Source organism: Larimichthys crocea, chromosome XXI (assembly GCF_000972845.2).
Source record: "Larimichthys crocea isolate SSNF chromosome XXI, L_crocea_2.0, whole genome shotgun sequence".
Lineage (NCBI taxonomy): Eukaryota > Metazoa > Chordata > Actinopteri > Sciaenidae > Larimichthys > Larimichthys crocea.
In genome coordinates, this window is record NC_040031.1 from 7,690,059 (window position 1) to 7,715,012 (window position 24,954).

Sequence of the window (24,954 nt, forward strand, 5' to 3'; positions counted from 1 at the left end):
AATATAGTTTATGCCACTAATCTTCATCCTCACCATTTAATCATAAACTTTTAAAGTTTATTCTTTTTGAAAGTCCCACAGCATTCCTGTTTGAGGATAGGCTGCAATACTACTTTAAAATAAAATATTAAAAATTGGACTAGCTCAAGCTGGCAGGTGTAAAAATGGCCAGATTATGTTTGGAATCACAGATGAATGAAATTTTGAATTAGAGTGTAATCTGCAGTACACGCATTTTTAAAATTTGAGATGAAATTTCACTCCAAATGATTTACAATCTTAATAGTTTCAGATTAACTGACCTTTATAATATTTAAAGTTATGTTTGAATGATGTTTAAATCGTTTGGACTTAATAGCTTTTTATCGTTGACTAACGTGATTCTGATTCTTTTGTGTGCTTTAGCTAATTTGATCATCATGTGGTGCATTGAGAGATTACAAAAATCCACATTCTCCATGCTAAACACATCAGCATTTCCCGTTGAAACTTTGAATCAAACATCAAACACAAGTGTGGATTTGCCATTTAATTTCTTCATTTCATACACACTAACCCCCTCTTCTTCCTCCAACGAGGCCAAAGTACTTCATGAGTACCGGTGCTATAGTTTTGGGGTGCATACGTCAGATTTAGCCCTGCCTTTTCTATCACAGATCAAGTACATGGAGCCCTTACAACAAACGTTTTACTGAAAGCAGGACAAAGAACATGTGCATCAAAATCCTGATATCTGTAATAAATAATAAATGAATTTGCAGCATATGTTTTTTTTGAACCAACAATGACTCACTGAGTGTTTAAATGTAAAATGAACTTATCTTTTATTGACATAATAGCTAGACTGATCCATGGGCAGCATGTGAAGTGAACAGTCAGCAGCATAAGGCATGCACAGGGCACAAAGCCGTTCAAGTAGATGCAGTTTGTTGAAACTTTGGAAATGAGGCAGCTCTCGTCTATCTCGACACACACAAAGACAGACACAAGCACAGCAGAGTAGGAGGTAATCTTCATAGTATTCCAAAGATGATGTCTGGCTGGAAGAGGTGAAATTGTTAGTGAGCTTATGTTTAATGTTAATGAACACAGTTAAATGCTGCAGTCAGTCAGTCAGTCAGTCAGTCACTCACACGCTGCAGGAGGTGCTGCCCCGTGAAAGAGTGGGTGTCGGGAGGCAGGCCATCCTCTCCCACCGTCTTGCAGCGTAGGTAACCATAGAGATTAGCCACTTGGAGGGAAATACTAGCAACCACAAGCGACTGGGGAAGACAAACAGATGCATTTAAGTATGAGATGTATCTCTGCCACGTGCACACAAGCAACATGTGTCTCACCAGCCATTTAATCTTCAGCGAGAACAGGGAGGTGAAGAAGAAGAATGTCCATATTAAAGGACAGACGATGAGACCCAGCCAAAATATCCTCGCCTCTGCCTCTGTCCCAATGTTGTTGCCCCGGGTGGTCTGCACACACATAGCAATAATCCAATTTTTAATACCCCCCAAAAATGTTCTTCCACACTTGGCACACAATGACGACAGTGTCTTACTTTTTTGGCCTCAAAAACCCAAAGGCTCTTTCCATCTTCGTCAATCTGATTCCACCAGCGGAGCCCCACCAACAGCCTGCCAGTCACATTCTGAAACACAGGACAATTTAAAAGTGGTTGAGCTGAAGGAGAGGGGATTAAAACTACTGAAGTGCACAAGAGCACATAGGAAAGTAAAGGGGAATTAGCAGTTGACTTGGTTGACCTCTCACCTTCACAGACCAGAAGTCAAAAGAGAGCAGAGTGATGATCAGGACAAAACATGATGCAAAGTTCTCGCTGATCCAGTCACAGAGCAAATAGGTGACGATGGCAACAACCCGGAAGAACAGGTGGAAAAAGGAGGCGAGGGGGTGTCTGAAATATGGACAATGAATCATGTTGAGTTAAAGCAGAGACGACTTTGTTGTACAGCAAATCTACAGGTTTCTGCACATACCTTCCTCTGATGATGTCTGTTTATATATAACAGGAATAATTTCTAGAGATAAGTGAGAGCATCTCATGAAGTTTTTGCTTTATTTAAATTGAAATTACAAATCACAGCAGGTTGATATCAATATCCTAACTGGCTGACATTCCTGTTACTTTTGCATTAATAAATAGCAAATGACTGGAGTTTGTGTGATCACACACATCTCCTGCAGTGCACCTTATGACTGCGCTTCTCCGCGCCCTCTCCTGCTCGTCAGCAGCAAAGTCCAGCTCTACGTCCTCCGTGTCATCCGCCATCGTCTGATGAGAACAAACACAACAACAGGATAAAAAAAAAATCACTGCTAGATCATCCTCAGCAACACATTGCAGGCAAACACTAGGGTACAATTTAGAGGCAGGCGGAATAGACCCATTGCTTACATGACGAGCGTGTATAGCAAAGCGAAGTATGCTACCATTTGATGGAAAGCGCAGCTGTATTATAGGGCTGGAATAAGCCAGGTGTTGCAGTGAAATAGTACCGACACTGCCTTCTCAGTTACTGCATTGACATCCACATCAGGAAGTGGGGGTTAACATTATTTTTCGGTAAGGAAAACAATTATTCACATGGACAGCAAAGCACTGGTGGAATAGCTGCGTAGTATGTGAAATATATGTTATCTGATAAGGGATTTGTTTTCTATCGAAAGACACAATGCGGTGAAATACTGTTATTTACATCCAAGGGTTTCAAAACAACGACCGCGGCAGGACTCGAACCTGCAATCTTCTGATCCGAAGTCAGACGCCTTATCCATTAGGCCACGCGGCCATCCATACAGCCACATAGACGATATAATCCCTTTTAAATAAACATATCCATGGTCTTCATGTCTGTATATCATATTTTTAAGGCAGGTGTTGATAGACCACGTTTTCCCATTGTACAAAACGGCAGCTCGTCCATCATTGTGTTCATCCAGTTGTTTATATTTAGCAAACAGATGCAGTCATCCGGACCGCTGGGGGGCGCTGAGGCGTAGCGGTGCTTTTATTTTTTGTCTCACAGCCCCCGTGAGCAGGCATGCTAAGGTAACAACCGCAATTTATTTTAATTTATTATCGGTATAAGTGGGAACATAACGGGTGAGGTGCCTGTTTTTGCTTTTAGTGACGGTCTAACGAACAGACTTTTTATTTTATTTCGTCGCTCACAAATGAACAACAGTCCTTCTCGCATGTGAGCATGGGTCAAATGTTAGTAAACACATGTTGTCGTCATTTAACTGCCTGAACAGACAAAGTGTAACTTTTCTACTTGAACTGTGCTAAAGTAGCTTTTTGAGTAAGTGAAATATCAAAGTGTTTGACTCCTCGTCCTATTTAAGCCACATAACAATGTAAAATCACACTTTATTGTCTGACATTATCATCTGTCTAGTACAGTTATGTCTGTATCTATTCCTAGTGCCTCTCATCACATCACATGAGACTAACTGAGATGATCCTGTGTCATGTTATGTATCAATGTCTTCCAGCCTCATGAGGTGATGCTGCATGTTGTGCACCGCCCTCTGCCAAGGACTCTTCTCTCTCTGAGATGGACATGTCTGCGCCGCCTCTACTCCACCAACCCTCAATCCCTCCAGGGCGAGGACTCCTCAGATGCCCGCCTCAACCCCCTTAACATTCAGATGCTGTCGAAGAACCTCCACAGACAGATCTTTCGAGGGCTGGAACCGAACTACAGGGAGGAAGATGTGAAGCGCAGCATCAGGCACCTGCAGAAACACCAGCTGTGGGGGAAGGAGACTTCACTGTTGTCCGACGTGGAGCTGAAGCTTCCCCAGATGTACGGCAAAAATATTGATGAGCACTTCCGCGTCTTGGCCGAGAAGCAGAGTCTGCCCTATCTTGAGGCTGCTACCGAGCTACATCTGGCTGAACTCCCTCCCATGCCACAAGAATGGAGCTTTGAGGTTGGCTGGACACGCTATGGGCCCGATGGGCAGAGTCAGAAGGTTGATTTCCCAGCCGAGTCAGCACTCGTGTTTGATGTGGAGGTGTGCGTATCAGAGGGACGGTGTCCCACACTGGCTGTTGCTGTGTCTCCCACAAACTGGTGAGCAACAAGCGAGAATTGTGAAGATTGTGTAAAGGTGGAGAAATGCCCTAAGTGCCTTTAAGCTGTTTGTTTTGTTTTATAGCTCGAGTTGTTTTGTTTAATCGGCATGAAATACATAAAAATGATATAATGTGGATATAAAGGGGAACTTAAATATTCATTTTTCCAATGTATATATTTCTTTTCTGCTAGGTACTCCTGGTGCAGTAAGCGTCTGATAGAGGAGCGGTACTCCTGGTCAAACCAACTCACCTTAGCGGACCTAATCCCACTGGAGACAGCTGTCAACATTGCCCGTCTCCCACAGGGTCACTGGAAGGAGAAGCTTATAGTGGGCCATAATGTCAGTTTTGATAGGTCTTTTATTAAGGAGCAGTACTTACTTAAGGTCAGTATTCAGAGACTGGTGTGTTTTATCTTTGTGTTTCTAGCACTTTTTTCCCTTCTGTCTTCTTTGTCGTATGATTTTATGACCATAAGAATCACAAGTAAATGTGTTCAGTAGCGTGTATCTGCCTCTGTATGACATAAAAGTTCACATACAGTACAGATGTGTGTTTTCTTTCCAAACAGGGTTCTAAGATACGCTTCATGGACACCATGAGCCTTCACATGGCCATCTCTGGGCTGACGGGGTTCCAGCGCACACTGTGGATGGCCAGTAGGCTCGGTAAAAAGAAGGGTCTTCAGGAGGTCAAGGAGCACATTAAGAAAGCTGGACAGAAAAAGGAGGGGCCAATGGTTTGTTTATTCACCATATTTCAGCTGCAACATTCACTGTCAAAATGTCAGTATTTTTTTATGCTTAGGTTACTTGTCTTATGTCATCTGCAAAGCCCAGTGTGACATGATGCTTTTGTGTAGATCGGCTCCTGGGACTGGGTGAATATTAGCAGCATTAATAACCTGGCTGATGTCCATGCTCTGTATGTGGGAGGTCCACCACTGAAGAAAGAAGCCAGAGAGACCTTTGTGAAGGGCAGCATGGTGGATGTTAGAAACAACTTCCAGGTCAGAGATTCATGACAAATCCCATGTCAGATTGTCAGTAATCATAGGCCAAATATATTCATATTACAAGGTCCTCTAAATGTCTCCCATTCATCATAAAATACAGACAAATAATTTGGGCTTTGCTGACCTCTACAGGAGTTAATGCAGTATTGCGCCATGGACGTTGAGGCCACGCATCAAGTCTTCACAGAGCAGCTACCCCTTTTCATGGAGAGGTCAGTAACCTCCCGACATCTTCTCTTAACTCTGATATGTACTGCTCGTCGACCCAAGATTACGGTGTAGCTTTGTTTGCAATTCTGCTAAATAAAACCATCTTTTTTTTACCTTTTACCAGGTGTCCTCATCCAGTGACGCTTGCAGGTATGCTGGAAATGGGCGTGAGCTACCTTCCAGTCAATCAGAACTGGGGCCGTTATCTGGAAGATGCTGAGGACGTTTACAAAGAGCTCCAGCGAGAGATGAAGAAGTCTCTGATGGCCCTAGCTGACGATGCCTGCCAGCTACTGCAGGATGACAGGTGCAGCACCTATTTATCATCACGTGTGTGATAAAGTGAAAAAATATAGATACATCCATAATCATGGAATAGAAAAAATGTATAATTGTCCATGTCTGTTTTGTTTTTTAACTTAAGATACAAAGAAGACCCCTGGCTTTGGGATCTTGAGTGGGATGTGCAGGAGTTCAAACAGAAGAAAGTTCCAGCAAGCAAAAAGAAGAAAAAAGCAGCAGAAACACGAGTGGCTACTCCTCTTCCAGACTGGGAGGAAGGTATGAGCTTTGCTGCTTTAAAGTTCATGGGTCAAATATAAGCAATGCCAAAAGGTGTTAAAAAATAACTGATGAGATGATTTAGTTGAGTTGTTGTGATATTAGACCCAGGTCCACCGTCTGAAGAGGAGACGGCAAGCCCTTGCCCCGACAGGCTTGCTGTGGAGAAGCTGAAGGAAACAGTGACTCGCCTCCCTAAGAGAAGGCAACATCTGCCCGGACATCCAGGGTAAGATCGCTCCCAAGCACCGCAGAGCTGTTCAATATTTATTGTCTTTCAATTTCCACTGACGGTGTAAGTCAGCCACTGTCTCCCTTCACCGTGTCCTTCAGGTGGTATCGTAAATTGTGTGAGAAGATGTCTGGGGAGGCCAGCTGGTCACCTGGAGCCAGCCTCATCAGTCTACAGATGAGAGTGACTCCAAAGCTGATGGGTCTGACGTGGGATGGTTTCCCCCTGCATTACACAGAGAAACATGGGTGGGGCTACTTGGTACCTGGACGCAGGGATAACCTTGTGTCTCAGGATGAAAATACGGGGCCTGTGTGCCCACACAGGTACTTAACACATCTATACACGCCTATATCATCTAGAGCTGTTGATTATTACCACCACATAGGGTGTGTGCAACATTTATTAAAGCATTGTTTTGTTCCGCAGAGCTATTGAGAGTATCTACAAAGAGTATTGTGAACAGAACAGCAAAGAGCAGCCTGTATATCTGGACAGCAACACAGATGAGCTGTGGACAGACAGCACAGTGTGGGAAAAGGTACTTCAATCTTGTCATGTTTAGGGACAACTCTTATACAATAAAGTAATCTAGGTTAGTGTCTCTACATTTGTTGTTATAGACTAGTGCATCCAGGAGCAGCTACTAGCTCATGCAGGATGACCTTCAATGGTACAGATTCACCAAAAATGTGATATTTTTAAGCTTGTGATCAAAAAATATGAACACAGAAATAGAATATGTGCCATTATGACAGATCTGTGTTCTCCCCTGAAGGTGGAGGAGTTTGGTTCTGTTGAAAGTCTTACAGAGGAAAATGGCATTACAATGATGAAAAATGGGAAGAAGAAGAAGAAGAAGGAAACGACGGTGAGCGAAATGGTCGAATGAACATTTTTAATATTGTACAGTACTGTTAAATCAATTTTTGGTCTAATGCGCAGTGCGTTGTGGTATTTATTTATTTTAACAACAGTCCAAAGATCAACATTACATCCCAGAGGAGACTGAGTGCCATTATCACCATGGAAATGGTCCTTACAACGATGTAGATATCCCAGGGTGCTGGTTTTTCAAATTACCTCACAAGGTGAAGTTTACCTAGAGTATCACGAATAATTAACATCGGCACTTAGTTACGTTACTTACTGAATATGTTTGTGTTTCAGGATGGTAATCACAACAATGTTGGCAGTCCTTTTTCAAAAGACTTCCTGGCTAAGATGGAGGATGGCACTCTTAGGGCAGGACGAGGCGGAACCAACGCCGCACGAGCTCTGGAGATCAACAAAATGATATCCTTCTGGAGGAACGCCCATAAACGTATAAGGTACCTGTCTCCACCATACAGTGTTTCTTCTTTTTGGACGATCTCCATATAGATGGTGAATCCATGATTTTTACTATGTCTCCTCATCAGCTCTCAGATGGTGTTGTGCCTGCGAAAGGTAGAGCTTCCTCATACTGTCAGCAGGTTTGTCTGGGTTATCAATATCTATCCTGTATTTAATGATCACTCATATAGTGGGCAGAAGTCATTACATTTTATAACAACTTATCTCTTCCAAAGACATAAAGACTTTGATGAAGAGAGCCAGTATGGTGCCATATTACCTCAGGTCATCACTGCCGGAACGGTCACGCGCCGGGCCGTTGAGCCAACATGGCTGACTGCCAGTAATGCACGGGTGAGAGTCAGAGCAGACAAACTGAACACCACGTAGCAAGTCTTAGATTAATGACTCCGTAGCCAGTAAAGAAATTTTGTTCATGTTTTTTTTCATGTGTGTGTGTGTGTGTGTGTGTGTGTGTGTCCACAGCGGGATCGGGTAGGCAGTGAGCTGAAGGCCATGGTGCAGGTACCACCTGGATATCATCTGGTGGGAGCAGACGTAGACTCTCAAGAGTTGTGGATCGCTGCTGTGCTCGGAGAGGCTCACTTTGCTGGCATGCACGGTGATAGTCCTTACTTGAACACCATAATATTATATTTAGAGACAGTAATACATTTTGTACAACAGACAGTATCTGACGTTAACCGTGTTCATCTTATGTCTCCGCTGGGTTCAGGTTCTACAGCGTTTGGCTGGATGACCCTTCAGGGAGATAAGAGTCAAGGTACCGACCTGCATAGCCGCACAGCTGAGGCTGTGGGCATCAGCCGAGAGCATGCCAAGGTGTTCAACTACGGACGCATTTACGGTGCAGGGCAACCTTTTGCTGAGAGGCTGCTAATGCAGTTCAACCATCGGCTGGATCAGACAGAAGCTTCTAAAAAGGCCAAGCAGATGTACGCCATAACAAAGGGCATACGCAGGTACATTCATCAAGAATAGTTGAAGATTTAAATACATCGCACCTCCCTAATTTTTTTCCCATGATGCTGTTTTTGGAAATGTAACAATCAAAGAAAGAACCATACGCAGATTTGAACTGAGTTCTTGTGCTGCATGTTTGTATGTTTTGTCAGATACCGTTTGACAGAGGAGGCAGAGTGGCTGGTCAGTGAACTGGATATAGAAGTGGAGCAGGAGGAAGATGGAAGTGTCACCCTGCAGGATTTGCGTAGGATCACTAGATTGATCTCACAGAGGTCGTCAGCAGCCTTTATTGTGTCACGACTAATTCTTTTATATCAGATACTCTGTTCCTTCATTTAAACTTCTGTCTCGTTCTGTGTTCCTTATGTCCTTCAGCTCTCAGAGGCGGAAGAGATGGGATATAGTTGACAAACGTCTGTGGTCTGGAGGCACAGAGTCGCACATGTTCAATAAGCTGGAGAGCATTGCTCATTCAGCCCAGCCAGCCACTCCTGTTCTAGGCTGCAGAATTAGCAGAGCACTGGAGCCCAAGGCAGTTAAGGATGAGGTGAGACAGTGCTGATCAGAGGGACAGAGCAACTCTTCACATAGATCTAATCTTCAACTAGAATGAGCAGCCCGCATTGAGAACCCTTCTTTCATCAGTATAATTTTAGAGATTGATTCCCACTTGTCATTCCACTTGGGTAGGTTAAGTCCTGAAATCTGATCATGAAGTGTTTTGAGTTGCTGGATGAGGTCCATTTATTTTACTGACAATGCCTGAGAGTAAGATGTTGCCATATTTCTTCTCAGTTTATCACAAGCAGAGTAAACTGGGTTGTCCAGAGCTCTGCAGTGGACTACTTACATCTGATGCTGGTGGCCATGAAGTGGCTCTGTGAACAGCACAACATTGATGGCCGTTTCTGCATCAGCATCCACGATGAGGTCCGGTACCTTATCCGCAGCGAAGACCGTTACCGAGCAGCGCTGGCGCTTCAGATCACAAACCTGCTTACAAGGTCTGCTCACAGCTTAGTACATATATACGAAATATCCATGATGGGACAGCTTTTGTGACTGTGCCCGTCTTGTTTCTTGCAGGTGTATGTTTGCTCACACGTTAGGCATGCAGGACCTTCCCCAGTCAGTAGCTTTCTTCAGTTCGGTTGACATTGACCAGTGTCTGAGGAAGGAGGTCAACATGGACTGCGTGACTCCCTCCAACCCCACCGGTCTGGAACGAAAATACGGCCTACCAGCTGGTGAGTTCTGCACACGATCATCAACCTTTATCTCCCTCTGTATATTATATGCATCGTACAAATGATTGATGTAAAAGTGCACAAATGATTGCTTTAGAGGTACCTTTAAAAGGTTTAACCTATAAAGTTGCTAGAATTCAAAGCATAACTAAAACCAAAACTTTTCATTTGCACTGCATGACATTCTTGTAAAACCTGGCCAGCACTTTGAGACAGAGCTCTAAAATTTAACTAGTATCAGATCCACTTCTTCCATTAGTGTAGCCAGAGTGACAAAGTAGGGCTATGTGAAGTACTACTGTACTGTATGTAGTTACAACAGAACTGCCCTTTTATTTAAACAGCAGACACATGTACACGTAACGTGTTTAAAAATACACGCCTCATACAAAATACATTTCTTTTAAATGAAGTGAACTGTAGGAAGACAAAACCAGAATATTAAATTATGTGTGCAAACTTTCTACAGGTGAAGCCTTGGACATCTACCAAATCATCGACATCACTAAAGGCTCTCTAAACAAAGGAAGATAGCATTGCTGTTATCTCTTCAAACACAACTGCCAGGAAGTCGTTCAACAGCAAGTTTAAATTCAATTTGAACGCGTGTGTGTATCGAAACAAAGTCTTCAGTCACTGCTTTCTCTTCTTCTGTTTGGGTTCTTGTGTCTCCTCTACGGCCTGTGACTCAGGAGTCTGTAAGGAATGGAAGAAGAAACAGATGCTGAGATCTCACCCAGCAGAAATCTACTGGAGTAAATAAAAAAACAGCTCAAAGAGTGAGGGGGGAAAAACTAATGCACTGTGAATGTGTAAGGAAACACAGAGGAGTTTTGGAGCTGCTCATTCCAGTATGAGATTGCACTTACCTCCTGACTGTCGTCCTGCTCCTGTAGGGCTGCGTCCAGAGTAGCAGCGTTGATGCGAAAATCTCTTGAGGTGCTCAGCTTCATGTACTGCATCAGATTTACCTGGACAAACACAGATGTTGGTGAAACACTGTATGAGTGGTCGAACAGATGTTTGAAAGCTTTCTGCGTTTGTTCAATGTTCTGTTTTTACTTTTGTATGTATTGAGAATCTTATTTTTTTTTTATAAAATGCTTCGAGCGATGCAGTTCAGACGTACCTTTGATTTCTTTGAGAGCGTGATGAGGTACTTCTCATATTGCTCGATGCTGAAGATCAAGTTCGGGATGGCCTTTGTCTCACGCAGAAGTTTTGCCTACCAAGACAGAACAGATCTACATGAACAGATCTGTTTGAGACCTAGAAGTTTTTTGTTGTACAGTGTATCCATGCTTTTGTTTTTTTTTTTACATATATTAATACACAAACAGAAAAATGCAAAAATGCTTATTGTAAATCAATCTCATTAAACATTATAATTACATAATTATGAGATAAATGTCCTTACAGAGGCAGCGGTGTTGACTTCATCCTTCCTTTTCTTTTTCTTCTTGTCATCTGCACCTCCACCGCTGAATTCTCCACTCTGATAAAGAAACCGTATCAGTCTTAAAACATCAACACCCCCACATGAGGCTGAAGTTGTTGTTGCCTGGAAAAACTCAAAAGCTGTACCTGTGCGTATGTGATGAAAGAGTAGCACTGAGGTGTGAGATGGGAGCCAGACAGTTTGACCTACACACACAAAAAAAAACAATAGATAAGCTTAAAATCAGAAGTACCAGAAGACACAAACAGAGACACGGTACATAAGACTCACCAGCTTCTCAAAGCGTGCGGGCAGTGCACCGTGCTGGCTTGCACACACCTGGATGTACTAAAATGACACAGAAAAAAAGAGAAATGAGTGTCATGCTTGATAACCTTCATAAACTGTTTATTACGAGATCAGAGTGGACAGGTACGCACATATTTGACCAGGGTGGTGAGGATGCTGTATGTGCGAGTCAGTTCCCTCAGCAGTGTAATGGTACAGGTTCCAGGCAGCAGGGCCGTCTGGATGAGCTCATTCAGTGCCGTCAAAAGCGTCCCGAGCTGCAGCGTCACCGCTTTCTCTATCGGATCCTGCTGGCCTGCAGTCTGGGTGGGCTCACCTAGACGTCAGGAGCGTAACATCACACAAGTTTTAGTCCCGTCCCCTGACAGAGATGCATCTCTTTTCCTGTAGCCTCTCAGCTCTCACCATTAATCCAACTGAGCATCAGTGTGAAAAGGCATCTTACCAGAGCCCGATTTGTCAGTGGCCGTCTGGCTTTTCTTTCTGGCGATCAGCCAGTCCACTTCATCAAGCACTCTGTCAACCTGAGACAGGACCAACAGCTGTGGCAAGAGATTAAAAATGAAGATGAAGATGGTGGGAACATTTCGCAAACTGATGCCGAGGTATCACGGCAAATCGGAAAGCCTCCAGTTATGAAAATAAACAAACACTCACTGCTGCTGTGGTTGCAGTCTTCATGTTGACGATGGCAAAGTGAGACTGTTTTTCCACCTCCACATCCTGATTATACAGAAAGAAAAAGGCAGAATAAAAATGACCCCGTTCAAACAGTAGTAATCCTTTAATAATGATGATCAGTTGGACAAAGCTGTCATTGAAAGTATCTGCATTTAACATGAGATGTGCAACGACACAAACTAATTAGCTGTATGGCCCAACTTGCCTGATTGAAATCACTATAAATTACTGGTATCTAATTGTTTTTAAACTATAAAGCCAAATGGGTTGTGCTCCACACGCTGTAAAAAAAACACGCTGTATTTGTGTGTACCTGATCGATATCTCCCAGTTGGCTGTGGATGTCTTGGCTGAGTTCGAGCAACAGGCCAACAGGACTCTTATAGAGAATGTGCAGGTTGAAGAGAAGAGAGAGCAGACCTTTGGAGAAAGCCGAATCCTCTAAACGAGAGAAATGAACAGACCTCAGAACACACTGCACCTAACACGGACTTAAAGGTTGTAAAAGAGAAATAAGCAGTTATTTACCAAAACTGGTCTCCTTGCATATTTTCACAGTCCATGTGATCATCTGAACAAACTGGAGACGTAAACATTTGTTAGTGGTACAAGTACTTTGGAATTTGTCCTGTGAAGTACACCTAAGAGTACACTTACCTGCTTTGAGGATGGCTTTAGCTGGCGGGAGAGCACACTCAAGATGCTGACGAGCAGCTGAGCCTCTTTGCTGTTAAATTCATCCTCTCCTCCACTTAACTGTGTGAACAGTGCCCTCTGTTGACGGGAAACGAAAATTGGATTTTATGGGGCTGTGACAACAGTTTTTTTTTTTAATCTGACAAAATAAATGTTTCCTGGCACAAAAATGTCATGGAATAATGTTTTAGCTCATCAGAACAACCAGTAGAAAGAATTGTATGAAGGCAGGTTTCTGGAAGAACAGCAACAGATAAATGTTTCTTAAACTTTTCCAATAGAAAATAAATAACACCTGAAACTGTCGGATGTAAAAGAAGTTCATCTCTGTATCATCATCTGGTTCAGCATCGTCTTCTGAGACTTCTGTGAGAATAAAAAAAACAAAACGTGATTAATTCCAACGTGATATCAAAGTGTACAACATAAGAGTCACTGCGTTTACAGATTAGAAGGATGCATGTCTGACCCATGGTGGAGAGGAGCTGGGTCATCCTGTCTGGATATCGTTGCTGGCAGGTTGTGAAGATCCTGAGCAGACCTTCCAGACACAAGTGGGAGAGGCTGGAACGCTTCTCCTTCTTTCCTGCGTCCTCCACAGCGCTCGGGATGTTGGTGTAACGCCACATCAGCACACTGGGAATTATACAAAGATGGGATCGCTCGTTGGTTATAGAAAACAAAGTCAAAAACAAAGTCTGACTAAATGCTGTTATTTGAGCCAAAGGACTCCAACCTTGTCATGTCACAGAGGAAGCGGAAAGTTCTGTCTGTGTTCTGTCCGTCTGGGCCATCTGTGTGTCCGGTTTCCTCGAGCTGCTGGATCTTCTGTACAGCTACACTAACTGTGTAACGCACAAACTCTCCATTTGAGCGAAGCACTGAGAGGGCCTCCTCTCTGCTCTGAGTACTGTCTCTGAAAAAAGTAGTAGCAATTTTTAATTTAGAAATTCTTTCTTGGATAAATTATGTATTATGTACAAAGTATTTTTGTACTAGCTACAAAATATTGCAAACAAATTACAATCCAGTCTTAACATGTAAGATGAGTATTGATAAAAAGCTGTTTGATTTCATCAAACCACCTGAAGAGCACTGTAAGTAGAGTTGATACGAAGCCCAAAGAGAGTAAACTACGGGGGGTCTTGTGTGTGGACACTTTGCCCTTTCCGGATTTCTCCTTCAGGATCTCAGAGAGCTTGTGGTAGCGGTTGAACAGCTCCATGAGCTCCTCGAAGCGGCTTTTACTGTCAAACACACACAAACACACACAAACACAGGCAAGTACACAAATGAAACACTTTAACCACATTTACGCTACACAACATCCTGACCATGCAAAGAGAGGCAGTTGATACCTGTAGTTGGCTTTGATGAAATTGTACTCCATCAGGACTTCATACACTCCCATCACCAGCACAGCATAGATATTGTTCTTCACTCCGACACTGGATCCCATTGAGAACTCAGCTGACTTGTCCTGATTAACACAAGGACGGTACATATGGCTTAAGATGATGCTTTCAGTGTCACAATATTAATAACTGGCATGTGTAGAGACAAACATGGAAGCTGAGGAACAATGGTTCTGTATTACTGTACAGGTGATGTACAACTGACTAAAAATACGAAATGTTCATCAGACAGACTACAGCTTAGTATTTACAGCCTTGTGCAGGTCACTAGAACAGAGGTGGAGTTAAAGACTGAGCCATATCTCTGAGTGTAGTTCGGTGTACTGTACTGTATATGTTCCTGTCGTGAATGCATACCAGTTCAAAGTCCTCCAGTTCACTCTTGATCATGCGTCTTGTCATGCTTTCCAGGATTGTCTGTAGTTCAGACTGATATCCCTCCTCCTCCTCCTCATCGTCATCATCACTATCATCAGCATTGGATTTGGCTGATCGATGCATGTTCTGCAGCCACAACAGGCAATGTACAGTACAGGTCACCAAATGGGCCTGAAAGAAAACAAAACACTTTTTATAGCAGACACTGTCGCAGCAAAAGCACAATCACGAAACTGCTACAATGCATGCAGAGTACCAGTGGCTCCTGGAGGTAGACTTGGTCTCCGTGAGCTGTGATGCACGGTTCCAGTTTCACTGGTGGCAGAAGGTCTTGCTCAGGCTCGTAGTACCGCCTCAGCTAAGGATAGAAAGACATAACAGCTCTCCGTGTTATAGAGAACATGACAAACAGGCCATTATACCTAACACAGTCAGCATTACAGCATTTACACATACCTGTGAGAAGAGGGTCTGCATGATGGAGCTTGCAAGCTGAGAGTTGCGACGGAGAACATCATAGAAACCCTGAAAGAAGCAAGAATTGTTGAAATCTTTTCATCCCCTTAATGCTGATCACACAAGAGACAAATGTTGAACGCTTTCTTTAAAAACTGTGCCCGTAGCTGAAGGGTACACATACATTATGCCAAAGGTTAAGCTTATGGATCATGGCTAATAATTACAAAATCAACTAATAAACACAGCATAGAAAAGAAAAAGAAAAAAAGGTCTCTAACCTCATATAGCATGAGCCGCACATCGGCCTGCTGGCCAAGGCAGCGACGCAGGCTGCTGAGAATCTCCAGACAAAACGCTTCATTGGCAGCAGAGTTGTAACGAGAATGAACATCCACTTGGATCTATTTGGGGGGGTTCAGGCAGACATTTATGATGTGACAGACCAGGTTTTAAAATTGGACATATTTCCAGTGCTGCAGATGTTTTCCAGAACCCTCGATGCACATGCATCTGTGGAAAAAATTGCATACAGTCTAACTGGAACTGTACCTGGCTAGAGGAGATCGCTTGGCTACACTGACTCGACGCCACGCTGCCCAAAACTTTGAAGTTCTTCAGCAGCAACAAGAAGCCAGTCACTGCGGACTTCCTGCCGTCCAGTTGGCTAGCAGAGCGACAATATAGGGGGGAGAACGGTGGTTTTAGTTACTGTTAAGCTATTGAATGGGTTAACCAAAGCATAAACTCGTTATTTGTATCGATAAACCTCATCTGATTAACACCAAAGCAGTACACACCTGGAAAACATGGCCTTACGGAGAACTAGAATCAAAGCATCTTTCAAGGACATGCTGACTTTGAGCAGGGGCTGGAGATGAAATGGAAGTTTTGATTAAACAACATACGCATCTATAATGTGTGTTTGTGTGTGTCTGTCTTTGGTACCTGGACAGCTTTTAGTAGACCCTGAACCGTGGCTAAAGGCAGGTTTGACAGGTGGTCAAACGTCTCTGTCACCTTAGAGGATGACTCCAGGAGGATCATGGGAGCAGAGACCACAATGTCAGAGAAAAGGTCTGATGATACCGAAACAAGAACAAATAAAGAAAATGAGTAAATTCAAAATAGACATTTGTGTGCATTGGAAAGCTGGGACTGATATCTAAAATTTGAATTACCTAAGTAATGACTGACAGGTGAGGCTATCTTTGTGACCAATCGATTCAACACCTGCTCCAGTATCTCGCCTCTGATAGGCTCGTGCATCTGTCACAGAAGATACAAACATCCTCCAGTGAGAAAATCCCATTTTAATATGCAGTCAGTTATCAGTAATATAAACTGTTAAGCTCTATAGAAAAAACAAAAACAAATAAACAAATACCTTAAAGCCCTGCAAGAGCACCTGTCCTCCAAGCTTACATGTCTGCTGAGCAGGGGTCCGGGCTATGGTAGTGGACCCTTCTGTGGTCTTGCCAAATGGTCCAGGTTTGGGTCCAAATGTGTCCATAAGGAAGAAGCCTAGCTGCACCAGTCCTTGTGTCACATGATCCCAACCAAACACACTGCATGAGTGGAGGAGCAGAAGAAGATAAACTACAAATATTGTGTTTGTGATAGACGTGAGATAAGGATGATATGCAGAGAAGCAAACATATACACATATAATCATCACAATTGCTGATATTACCATAAATTGTTAGAACTTTGGCCAGGAAAATCATATCAGGACATGCCTTATTGTTTAAAGCTTTTATAGTTTTCATGCTCTGACCTGTTCCTGACTGTGTCCAGTATCATCTGAGCCACACTGCAGTGTCCAGGCAGGAGGTCCTGCAGGAACTTTGACCCCTGCTGCAGCTGCTCGTCCTTGAAGCTCTTGATGATTGCCCCCTTCAAAAGATCAAACACCTGCAAACCAGGGGGAGGGGGAAAACTAAGTATGCAGAAAAGATAAAATAAGAATCAAATGAGTATAGAGAAACTAGTATGTTACTTACCTGCTCCTCATAACGCTGGATGCGTGCCACTGAGAGCAACAGGGCTACACTGAAGGGACACAGGTCCCCATAAGATGTCTGCAGAAATGCAATTTAAGATTTATGGCATATTCTACGTTGTAAAAGTAATCAAACATAACTCTGATAACAGACAGATGAGTTGTACCTTAAAGCTTTTAAGGAATTCTCTCCCAAGTTCATGGTCAAGTCGTATAGCAAAGACTATGTGGAGGATAGCAGTGCCCTCTACATGCCTTAACTGGTCCTGTGGGATGGACTGAACCTCTAAATCCAGGCTACTGAGAAAGAAACAGTGAAAACATCAATAAATAGATAAAAAAGTAGGCGGTAAGATTTAACAATTTGCAGTGTATGAGCCACTCACTCGCTGTGTTTCTGTTCTTCTTCCTGGGATATGTCTTGCTCCTTAAAATAACTAATGATTCCATCCAGGACCTGTTTCTTACAACCCTAAAAGACATAGCACAGGGCACACGTTTATGTCATTAAAAGAAAGAGGAAGACTTAATCATCTCTTCTAGAAATACACACACACACCTTTGCAGATAAAAGCAGCAGCTGATAAACCAGCGGTGGAATCTCCTGCAGATCCAGTTTGGTGAACATCCTCAGTACTTTCTCCACCACAAACCGCAGCTCCTCTGATGACAAGGGCACGTCCCTAAAATAAGGGCAGTACAAGAAGAAGATAAAAAAATTATAAATAATGAAAAGAAAATAATAGCAGATAAAACATTGTGATATAACTGTGAAATCAATAGAAAAAAAAAGTCTGATACCTGAACATAGTTGTCAGGTGGATAACACATTGTGGATCCCATCTGCACCGGAAGAAATAGATAAATACAATGTGTCACTACTGTTATTGTTTGTTAATGATCATATTCTTGTAAAATAACACATTTATATTCATATAGTTTGAAATCTGAGATGTCCACACCTGCTTGAGCAGAGGCTGTTGATCAGCTGTTTCTTGTATTCCTCGCCACTGAGTTCGCCTAAAGTTAGGATAAAATCACAAGCAACAATAAAAGACAGAGATTTATCATCTCCTGCACCTTATAGATAACACCACTGATATTGTTGACAACCATCTGCAGCAATATAAAAGATATAGAATTAATAATAAAGCTACCAAGGATAGTAATTTGTACTTACCTTTGCCATAAGATAAGGATTCACAGGCTGACAGAGCAGTAAGCACAGTAGGAAACAGCTCCAGCGATTTCCCACTGCCCATTTTTCCCACCTTAATGGCTTCAACAAAAAGGGACGCCAGTTGTGCAAGAGAGGGTCCGGACAGTGCATGAGTCTGTGCATAACATTGAAGAGGCAAAGTGGCAATGAGACAGATGCAAATGTGCAGTGGACATATAAACAAAGGGCAAAAAGGGAAGACAAAATGTAAAGACACATTTGAAGCTCAGTACAACCAGAATCCTGTCAGTGTTGCTGCCCTTAAAAAGCTTCATCATTAGTAGAAGCAGCTCCGAGTGGGGTCTTGTATAAAAAGATACATGTACCTCCAGCATCAGTAGTCCAATGATATCAGCTGCCACCTCAGTCTTAAGATCCCCGGACTCACACAGAGGGATGCAGTGTTGATAAACAAGAAGTCTGCGGTTTGATCCTTCTGTGGTATTACATGGAGAGCCTACATAGAAGAGCACACACACTTTTACTCATTTAAAAACATTAATGACTGGAGACATAAAAGCTATGTTAACAATATTTAACACTCACAGTCCCTGACTTACCTTTCAGTATGCCTTTAATCAATGTCCCCACCTTCTTAGCCTTCAGTGCGCCATTGGTAATCACAGTTATTAGCTTAGAAAACAGACAACAGATAGGTGTAAGTATTTCACAAGCTATTCATTTTACAAAGCGAGATTTAGAAATGTCAACAACATAAGGCTACCCGGTCATCTGTAATGGAGGACAGGTACTTCTGGAGTTCAGCGGTGCTGTCTTCATCTGACAGCTTGACGATTTGATCCATTTCAGTCTTCATGATCAATCTGCAAACACACACACGTGGCTGGTAAAGCCTGTCGTCACTAAACTAATAAAGTGCATACATTAAATGTTACCTTATCGTTTAGCCGAGTCTAATAAAAAAAGCTCTGAAACTAAACTTAAGCCTTGTTTTCTATCTTTTGTGAAGCTCTCATAATATCAAAACATTTTCTGTCCTAACGAATTTCCCGCCAGCGCAACACTTCCTGTTTTGCTTCGTGGTTGCCACGTTCGGCTCAAAGTATCCCACATTACATTATTTGATGTTCCTGTCAACATAATATGCCATTGTGTTGTAAAATATATTTCATGACGTATAGTTTTTAGTAAAACGTGACATTAACAAGTAACATAACGCTAAAAGGTGTCAGGTACACGATACTATTTAGTAGAAAAAAATGGATTTCTACAGACCTGGCAACCCGAGAATGGACTATTCTGAATCAGAAATACTTTATTTATTTATTTATACTTTATTAATCCCCGCAGGGAAATTGTTTTTTCTTACAGCAGCTCCCAAACGGTAAGTGAGGTAGTAAGTGATAGCAAGAAAACAATAGCAAGAAAACAAAACTTTAACACTATACACCTATATGATATCCTATTTTAACACTATATACACATGTATAAATTACAGTCAAATAAAAACCAAGTAACAGTAAAATAATAACAGTGCAACTATGCAATATGTAAATCTAAAACCTTATAAAGAATTTAGTCTTTGAGAGACTGTACAGAGAATAGCCACTGATTGTATAAAGTGCAGTATGCATGCATGAGAAAATTGCACTTATTTATTGCACAAGCCAGTTCGATAGCTACTGGACTTGACTTGGGGTGTCTGATATTTTTAGGGAGGAGTTGTAGAGACTGATGATCACAGGCAGGAAAGACTTCTTGTGTCTCTCTGTGGAGCATCTTGGTGCCAGCAGTCTCTGACTGAAGGTACTCCTAAGTCTGTCCAGCACCTCATGGAGTGGTTGGGAGTCATTGTCCAAGATAGCCTGCACCTTAGACAGCATCCTCCTTTCCGACACCACAGTCAGTTAATTTATTGTTCACATGTTTATATATATTTGAATAGAACAAATAAACGACAGCAAATATGTATTGTATTACATTGTAATATATTCTATTATATATATTCTATTCTAGTAATAACATTAATAGTATTATTTGAATAGTATAGAATAGTAATTATATATAAGCAAATTTTTATGTTCTATTCTGTTTCATTACATTATATTAATGTTGATTAATTGTTCACATGTATACATGTGATTATGTGATTGCACTTTTTACATAAGAAATAAATAAATTGGAGGAATGGCCCTGAAATCATTACCGGGCCAGTGGCGCAATGGATAACGCGTCTGACTACGGATCAGAAGATTCTAGGTTCGACTCCTGGCTGGCTCGATCTTTTCTTTGTTTTTACCCAAATATGTTTCATATTTATCTACAATGTTAAAGAAATTTAAAAAAATCTGATTACCTTCCTTCAGCAAGGTTGCTGCTCATTCTTTGTACAGAAGGCGAAGAGGGAAGTGCGTTTAGCCCTTGTATCCACTGCGGTGCGGAAGATGGAAGATTCGATTCCCAGTCTGGACGAAGTTACAGAAGAGACTCAGCGGTTAATTCATTGTTCACTTTCATTTATTTGATTGCACTGATTTATTTTACTTGTTTATAATACATTTTTTATTAATATAAAGCAACACAAAAATGTTCTGTTCAAAAACGATGAACGGAAGCCCACTGGGGCGAGTTGCAAGTTTTTAGAATACTCTAACAAAAAACATTTATCATTTCATTGCTAAATGATAGGCTTTTGCCTAATGCTTTTATATTGCTGATTATAATTAATTCTTGTGATGAACAAGAAATATTGTAAATGCACTTTATTTACACGAACCCTTATACATTCACCTCTATGTACAACTATTTTTGATAATACATTACATACTGTGATATATATGTACCCTATACTGTAACTTATAACTGCATCTGTAAATTCATTGGCTTTATATCCATTATCTGTACAATGATACATACAAACAGTACCCAAACATTACCATTGCTTAAGCAGACAAGACAATATTAATGATAAAGCCAATCAATGGTAGATCTTCATCGTTTTTAAGAGTTCAATTGCCTATCTATATGGATTAACTGTTGTTAATTAATTGTTTGCCATCGTATATTCACTATTAATAGCACTGGAGAGTGATTGTTCTTCCAGGTGCGGAGCAGGTCATCAGCTCGATCCCTGGCCGGGGTCAAAGATGTCCTGACTGGCTCGATAATTTATGTTTCTCTTTGGTCTACTCGACACTTTTGGACTGCCTGGTGTCGTTACTTCAACAGCTGCACAGTCGTCCGACCAGTGCGTATGCAAAAAAAAAAAAAACGTTAAGAAATTCAAATAAGCCAAAGCCTTTTTCATTTTGTTATTTAATATAGCGTTACACATTGACGTGAATTAAAGTGAGCAGAGGAGTACAGTAACGTTAGTTCACGTTAAATCTGCTCATGAGTTTGCGTGGAGCCTGCACCGTGCTGATCAGCAGCAGACCTGCCCTGACTGACTCACGCTGACCCTGCATGTGAGCAACACGCGAAGGCAACGGCTCATCTCTCGCGAGGAACGACGCCGTTATCGGAATCTCTACAAACAACACGAGAATTCATCATTCACACGGTAATATAACCCAATCTTACACGGTACATGTGTTGTGTGCCAGCAATCCGGTGGAAGAAGCGGCATCAAAGCCGTGTTTTATTGTCATTTCTTCAAACACTTTACGGTCCTTGCGTTACATTTCGCAGGCCTTCGGGCCTGAACAGCATGCTAACCGCCGCGCTAGCGCATTTGCAGCACTTTAGCCCTGGGTTTAGTAGCGCCAGCTAACGTTAGCGAGCTTAGCACGTTTCTGTTCAGGCTCAGTGCGTTAAGTCGACTCTTGGACGAAACGCGACGGTAATATCGCCTGTATACCTGACAGTTATATTACACAAATGCCTCGCCGGCTAATTAGTCACATTAGTTGAATTGTGCACCATATTGCACGTCGTCGTGAGACCCCCCGCCCAAGTTAGCTGTAGCTAAACTGAGCTGTGACACACCAGTCTAAACGCAGCGGCGAGGCTAGCAGGACTTTACGAGATGTTTTCATGATTGTAGCAGCGGAGGAAGATAAATGAGGAAGAAGAATGTGTTTTTTATTTCGACTAGAGGAATTGAGCCAGGAGAAAGCAGGCCCACCATGTCTGTAGATACCTATTTTCCCTCTCTCACACTGAAGACACCCATCGTCACTGTCACCCTACTTGTGTCTGGCTCTCTCCTCCGGGGAAATGAACAGGAGTTATCCCATCCAAATGTACAATGAATGCATTTCTGTCAAATGAAATAGTTAAATACACCCTCACATCTATTCCATAAACAATTTACAGTAATAAATTGTTGCTCCCCTTACGTTCATCAGTACAAGTAATCATGATGTCAGTCATGAGACACAGTAAACACACAGCCTACATTGAAATTAACCTGTGAGATAAGTCTGCATTTAAATTAAACTTGTGCTGAGCTCTTTGCAAATAGAAAACTGTATAAAAGTAAAAACTGCAATAGAATTTTAATAGAAATAATAAATAGAGATAAAAAACAACACTATATCCAATCAAATGAAGCTGAGGACACTGAATGACAGTCACACGGCATTAGCATTAACTACTTGTGTTTTGTTGTAAATTTAATTTGTGTGTGCGTACAGTTATATTATCCCACAAAATTGCACTTGCAAGATCATAACCACTTTATGTCGCTTACGCCTCTCAAGCCAATATATAACTTAATATGGAGAGGCATCCTTAACAATTGGAGATGAAGAGGACATCAGTAGGGTACAGAAAAGCAACAAAGTATAAAAATGCAACCAGCGGACAGCAGCACACAAAACTACAGTATACAGCATAAATGCTTAATAGTATTGGGAATTACATATGCGATGCAAAATGTAAATAGCTTTGACAGACATTGATGGTCAAGTGTTAGACATCATGTGTTGCTCAGAAAGAATGTGTGATGTTATTACAGAGGAAGTCTACTAAATATTTTTATTAACCAATAACTGATATGAGTGTAACGGTATCTATTTAACCTTTTGCCTTCAGGGTGGTTTTACATGTTGCTCAAACAGTTTTTCTGCCTCGTTAGTTAAAGTGTTTCTCACACTTTGTTCACACAGGGCGTGTAGTGTAAGCAGCACGTCCGCAAAACACGGCAGCCTCAGTCCTCCATCACTGTCTCACAAAGGATGCCTTCAGTCACAGTACTGCTTTGTGGTCGCCCTCGTTTTGTTGCAGTCCAGTGCACATTCATGTAGTCATGCATGTAAAACAGGAGAAAATAGACTCGAAGCTAAAAAGGTGACCAGGGTTGTAGTTAAACACACAGACACCTAATAAACACATTGTCCTGTGTAGATGGGCTCTAATCTGAAATCGTGCTGTTGGCAGGCACAGCTCTCTTGACTTCTTATTTAAAGAAAAGTTATTACAACTGGTGTAAAATATTCTTTGCTAAATACAAGATTTTTACATGATTGTGATGCAGAAGTAACTTATTCCTTTTAAAGAAAAAATATTACGTGTATAATCTCCAGTTATGCAGGCATGGCAGGAGGACATTGTGCCTTATCAGTAAAGATATATTTTGTTGTTAACAAAGTGTTTGTATTGTTTCAGGTGTGAACAATGTCTGAACAGGAGTTGGGTGAAATTGTGCAAATAACAGTGGAGGACTTTAGCCAGGATGACCATACAGGTAAGATTCCTGTGTATGCTTTGGTTCCATACATCCAAACATGTACATTTACTTTAGGCAGAGTGTATGATTGTATCGATGTACATGTATTATTTAAAATCTACATAATAAGCACTGTCTGTGGGTTTTGAATTCTGTATCAGCAGATACTATTTTCTTGGACTGAAACAGGAGTGCAGCTTCGATCTGGGCGCCTGAGAGTGAAACTTAACAAGAAGAGTGTCGTGTGTTTTTCTGATGGTGTCTCTGTATTTCCTTTATGCCAGACATGCTGGAGAATCATGAAGATGATGAAGAAAGGCCTCAGAAGAAAAAGAGGAGATTAAGCACCAGCCAGGAGAATAACAACAGTAACCAAGAAATGTCTTTTATCAAGGTACCAGCTCTGTATAATGAACATTATAATAAGTGAATAGAATTTCTATAAATTAATACATTTTAATAAATAAACATTACATCTTATCTTATGTGTTTTCAGAACATGTTGGTCTCATTCACGGCATCAATCACCCTACGACTGGAGGGAATTGAATCAAAATTACAGGCTCTGGACGCTACATGCAAAGCCCTCGGACGCAAACTGGACAGCATGGTGCCCTGTGCAAAGAGTCCTATTCAGGTTCCAATGGTTGCAGGGTCTCCTCAGGGGGCCACTCAAACCTGGAACAAAGTGCGATGGTAAATGTTTAAGTGTTTTGCACAAAAGCAGATTTTGTACCAATTGAAGTCCATTCAGGCTTAGAGTGCAGACAATGGATACTAATTACAATTCTCAGGCCTAAGTAGATGCAGTCTTTTTTTATATAATGCAGAGAAATTGTGCTTTTAGTCATTTTACAAAGCTGTACTGTGAATACTGGCAGAAACGCATTACACAAACTTATTTTAGACTGTGCATACATGTGCTCACTAACCAATACGTTAATTTCTTCCTCAGTGTTGTTCCACAAACAAACGTGATAGTGAGCAGTGAAAATCCGAAGGCCAGCCAAGAAGACACCCCTCTGGAGAACCTGCTAAGCAA

The 24,954-nt window shown here is 41.8% G+C and overlaps 4 protein-coding genes and 2 non-coding genes across 14 annotated transcripts in view; 3 read left to right on the forward strand and 3 right to left on the reverse strand.

The window, feature by feature from the left end:
• Positions 1–520: 520 nt before the first annotated feature.
• Positions 521–2,828, reverse strand: LOC104925273 (Golgi apparatus membrane protein TVP23 homolog A). Of its 2 annotated transcripts, none has more exons than XM_019279056.2 (7): positions 2,753–2,828; positions 2,205–2,287; positions 1,765–1,909; positions 1,553–1,642; positions 1,338–1,466; positions 1,134–1,262; positions 521–1,040 (listed from the first exon to the last, which is right to left on the reverse strand). In XM_019279056.2, the coding sequence occupies exons 2-7, from the start codon at positions 2,282–2,284 to the stop codon at positions 1,014–1,016; spliced, it is 600 nt and encodes a 199-aa protein (XP_019134601.1). In that variant the 5' UTR covers positions 2,285–2,287; positions 2,753–2,828; the 3' UTR covers positions 521–1,013. The 2 variants fall into 2 exon arrangements, with proteins under 2 accessions (XP_019134601.1, XP_010737168.1); XM_010738866.3 differs by lacking the exon at positions 2,753–2,828 and adding an exon at positions 2,411–2,511.
• On the forward strand, positions 2,517–10,472 carry polg (polymerase (DNA directed), gamma). 6 transcript variants are annotated; one of them, XM_019279052.2, is made up of 23 exons: positions 2,517–2,578; positions 3,511–4,094; positions 4,290–4,485; positions 4,671–4,838; positions 4,962–5,108; positions 5,247–5,326; positions 5,449–5,631; positions 5,749–5,885; positions 5,991–6,114; positions 6,219–6,443; positions 6,547–6,658; positions 6,896–6,988; positions 7,095–7,208; positions 7,288–7,448; positions 7,539–7,592; positions 7,689–7,806; positions 7,939–8,074; positions 8,189–8,435; positions 8,589–8,711; positions 8,815–8,986; positions 9,235–9,443; positions 9,526–9,686; positions 10,156–10,472. In XM_019279052.2, exons 2-23 carry the CDS (start codon positions 3,523–3,525, stop codon positions 10,218–10,220), a joined length of 3,597 nt encoding a protein of 1,198 aa, XP_019134597.2. In that variant the 5' UTR covers positions 2,517–2,578; positions 3,511–3,522; the 3' UTR covers positions 10,221–10,472. The 6 variants fall into 6 exon arrangements, with proteins under 6 accessions (XP_019134597.2, XP_019134595.2, XP_027128662.1 ...); XM_019279050.2 differs by lacking the exon at positions 2,517–2,578 and adding an exon at positions 2,974–3,064; XM_027272861.1 differs by lacking the exon at positions 2,517–2,578 and adding an exon at positions 3,079–3,118.
• Positions 2,732–2,804, reverse strand: trnar-ucg (transfer RNA arginine (anticodon UCG)). The gene has a single exon. It is a non-coding gene; the product is annotated as a tRNA-Arg (tRNA).
• fanci (FA complementation group I) lies at positions 10,000–19,321 on the reverse strand. 3 transcript variants are annotated; one of them, XM_010738868.3, is made up of 38 exons: positions 19,177–19,321; positions 19,005–19,104; positions 18,841–18,913; positions 18,607–18,737; positions 18,242–18,395; positions 18,024–18,081; positions 17,863–17,904; positions 17,621–17,744; positions 17,448–17,533; positions 17,229–17,361; positions 17,063–17,140; positions 16,837–16,973; positions 16,447–16,627; positions 16,241–16,328; positions 16,008–16,138; positions 15,860–15,930; positions 15,612–15,726; positions 15,341–15,463; positions 15,060–15,128; positions 14,860–14,961; positions 14,583–14,774; positions 14,169–14,290; positions 13,896–14,057; positions 13,547–13,726; positions 13,280–13,446; positions 13,106–13,176; positions 12,772–12,888; positions 12,643–12,694; positions 12,428–12,555; positions 12,091–12,156; positions 11,879–11,975; positions 11,565–11,749; positions 11,416–11,472; positions 11,271–11,330; positions 11,104–11,181; positions 10,816–10,911; positions 10,556–10,657; positions 10,000–10,382 (listed from the first exon to the last, which is right to left on the reverse strand). In XM_010738868.3, exons 2-38 carry the CDS (start codon positions 19,095–19,097, stop codon positions 10,320–10,322), a joined length of 3,984 nt encoding a protein of 1,327 aa, XP_010737170.3. In that variant the 5' UTR covers positions 19,098–19,104; positions 19,177–19,321; the 3' UTR covers positions 10,000–10,319. The 3 variants fall into 3 exon arrangements, with proteins under 3 accessions (XP_010737170.3, XP_027128659.1, XP_027128660.1); XM_027272858.1 differs by having other exon boundaries at positions 10,248–10,382; positions 17,229–17,358; XM_027272859.1 differs by having other exon boundaries at positions 10,248–10,382; positions 13,106–13,167.
• A 1,127-nt stretch (positions 19,322–20,448) lies between these two features.
• trnar-acg (transfer RNA arginine (anticodon ACG)) lies at positions 20,449–20,521 on the forward strand. Its single transcript has one exon. It is a non-coding gene; the product is annotated as a tRNA-Arg (tRNA).
• A 1,005-nt stretch (positions 20,522–21,526) lies between these two features.
• Positions 21,527–24,954, forward strand: part of banp (BTG3 associated nuclear protein) — a 43,486-nt gene continuing 40,058 nt past the window's right edge. The window contains exons 1-5 of the mRNA XM_010737704.3: positions 21,527–21,803; positions 23,852–23,930; positions 24,197–24,306; positions 24,409–24,608; positions 24,868–24,954. Of these exons, the coding sequence (XP_010736006.3) occupies positions 23,861–23,930; positions 24,197–24,306; positions 24,409–24,608; positions 24,868–24,954 (467 nt within the window). The 5' untranslated portion in view covers positions 21,527–21,803; positions 23,852–23,860. The remainder of the gene's footprint in view (positions 21,804–23,851; positions 23,931–24,196; positions 24,307–24,408; positions 24,609–24,867) is intronic.

What these genes read in the sequence shown, in the direction of transcription:
- LOC104925273 (XM_019279056.2), bottom strand. Translation starts at nt 2,284, where the DNA reads ATGGCGGATGACACGGAGGACGTAGAGCTGGACTTTGCTGCTGACGAG. An exon ending in GGGTTTTTGAGGCCAAAAAA is followed by an intron (nt 1,467 to 1,552) that starts GTAAGACACTGT and finishes ATGTGTGTGCAG; the next exon opens with ACCACCCGGGGCAACAACAT. An exon ending in GGCAGCACCTCCTGCAGCGT is followed by an intron (nt 1,041 to 1,133) that starts GTGAGTGACTGA and finishes CACCTCTTCCAG; the next exon opens with CCAGACATCATCTTTGGAAT.
- polg (XM_019279052.2), top strand. Translation starts at nt 3,523, where the DNA reads ATGCTGCATGTTGTGCACCGCCCTCTGCCAAGGACTCTTCTCTCTCTG. An exon ending in CAGCTACTGCAGGATGACAG is followed by an intron (nt 5,632 to 5,748) that starts GTGCAGCACCTA and finishes TTTTAACTTAAG; the next exon opens with ATACAAAGAAGACCCCTGGC. An exon ending in TCACTTTGCTGGCATGCACG is followed by an intron (nt 8,075 to 8,188) that starts GTGATAGTCCTT and finishes CGCTGGGTTCAG; the next exon opens with GTTCTACAGCGTTTGGCTGG.
- fanci (XM_010738868.3), bottom strand. Translation starts at nt 19,097, where the DNA reads ATGAAGACTGAAATGGATCAAATCGTCAAGCTGTCAGATGAAGACAGC. An exon ending in GTCTACTAAAAGCTGTCCAG is followed by an intron (nt 15,931 to 16,007) that starts GTACCAAAGACA and finishes TTTCATCTCCAG; the next exon opens with CCCCTGCTCAAAGTCAGCAT. An exon ending in ATGCAAGGAGACCAGTTTTG is followed by an intron (nt 12,556 to 12,642) that starts GTAAATAACTGC and finishes TCTCTCGTTTAG; the next exon opens with AGGATTCGGCTTTCTCCAAA.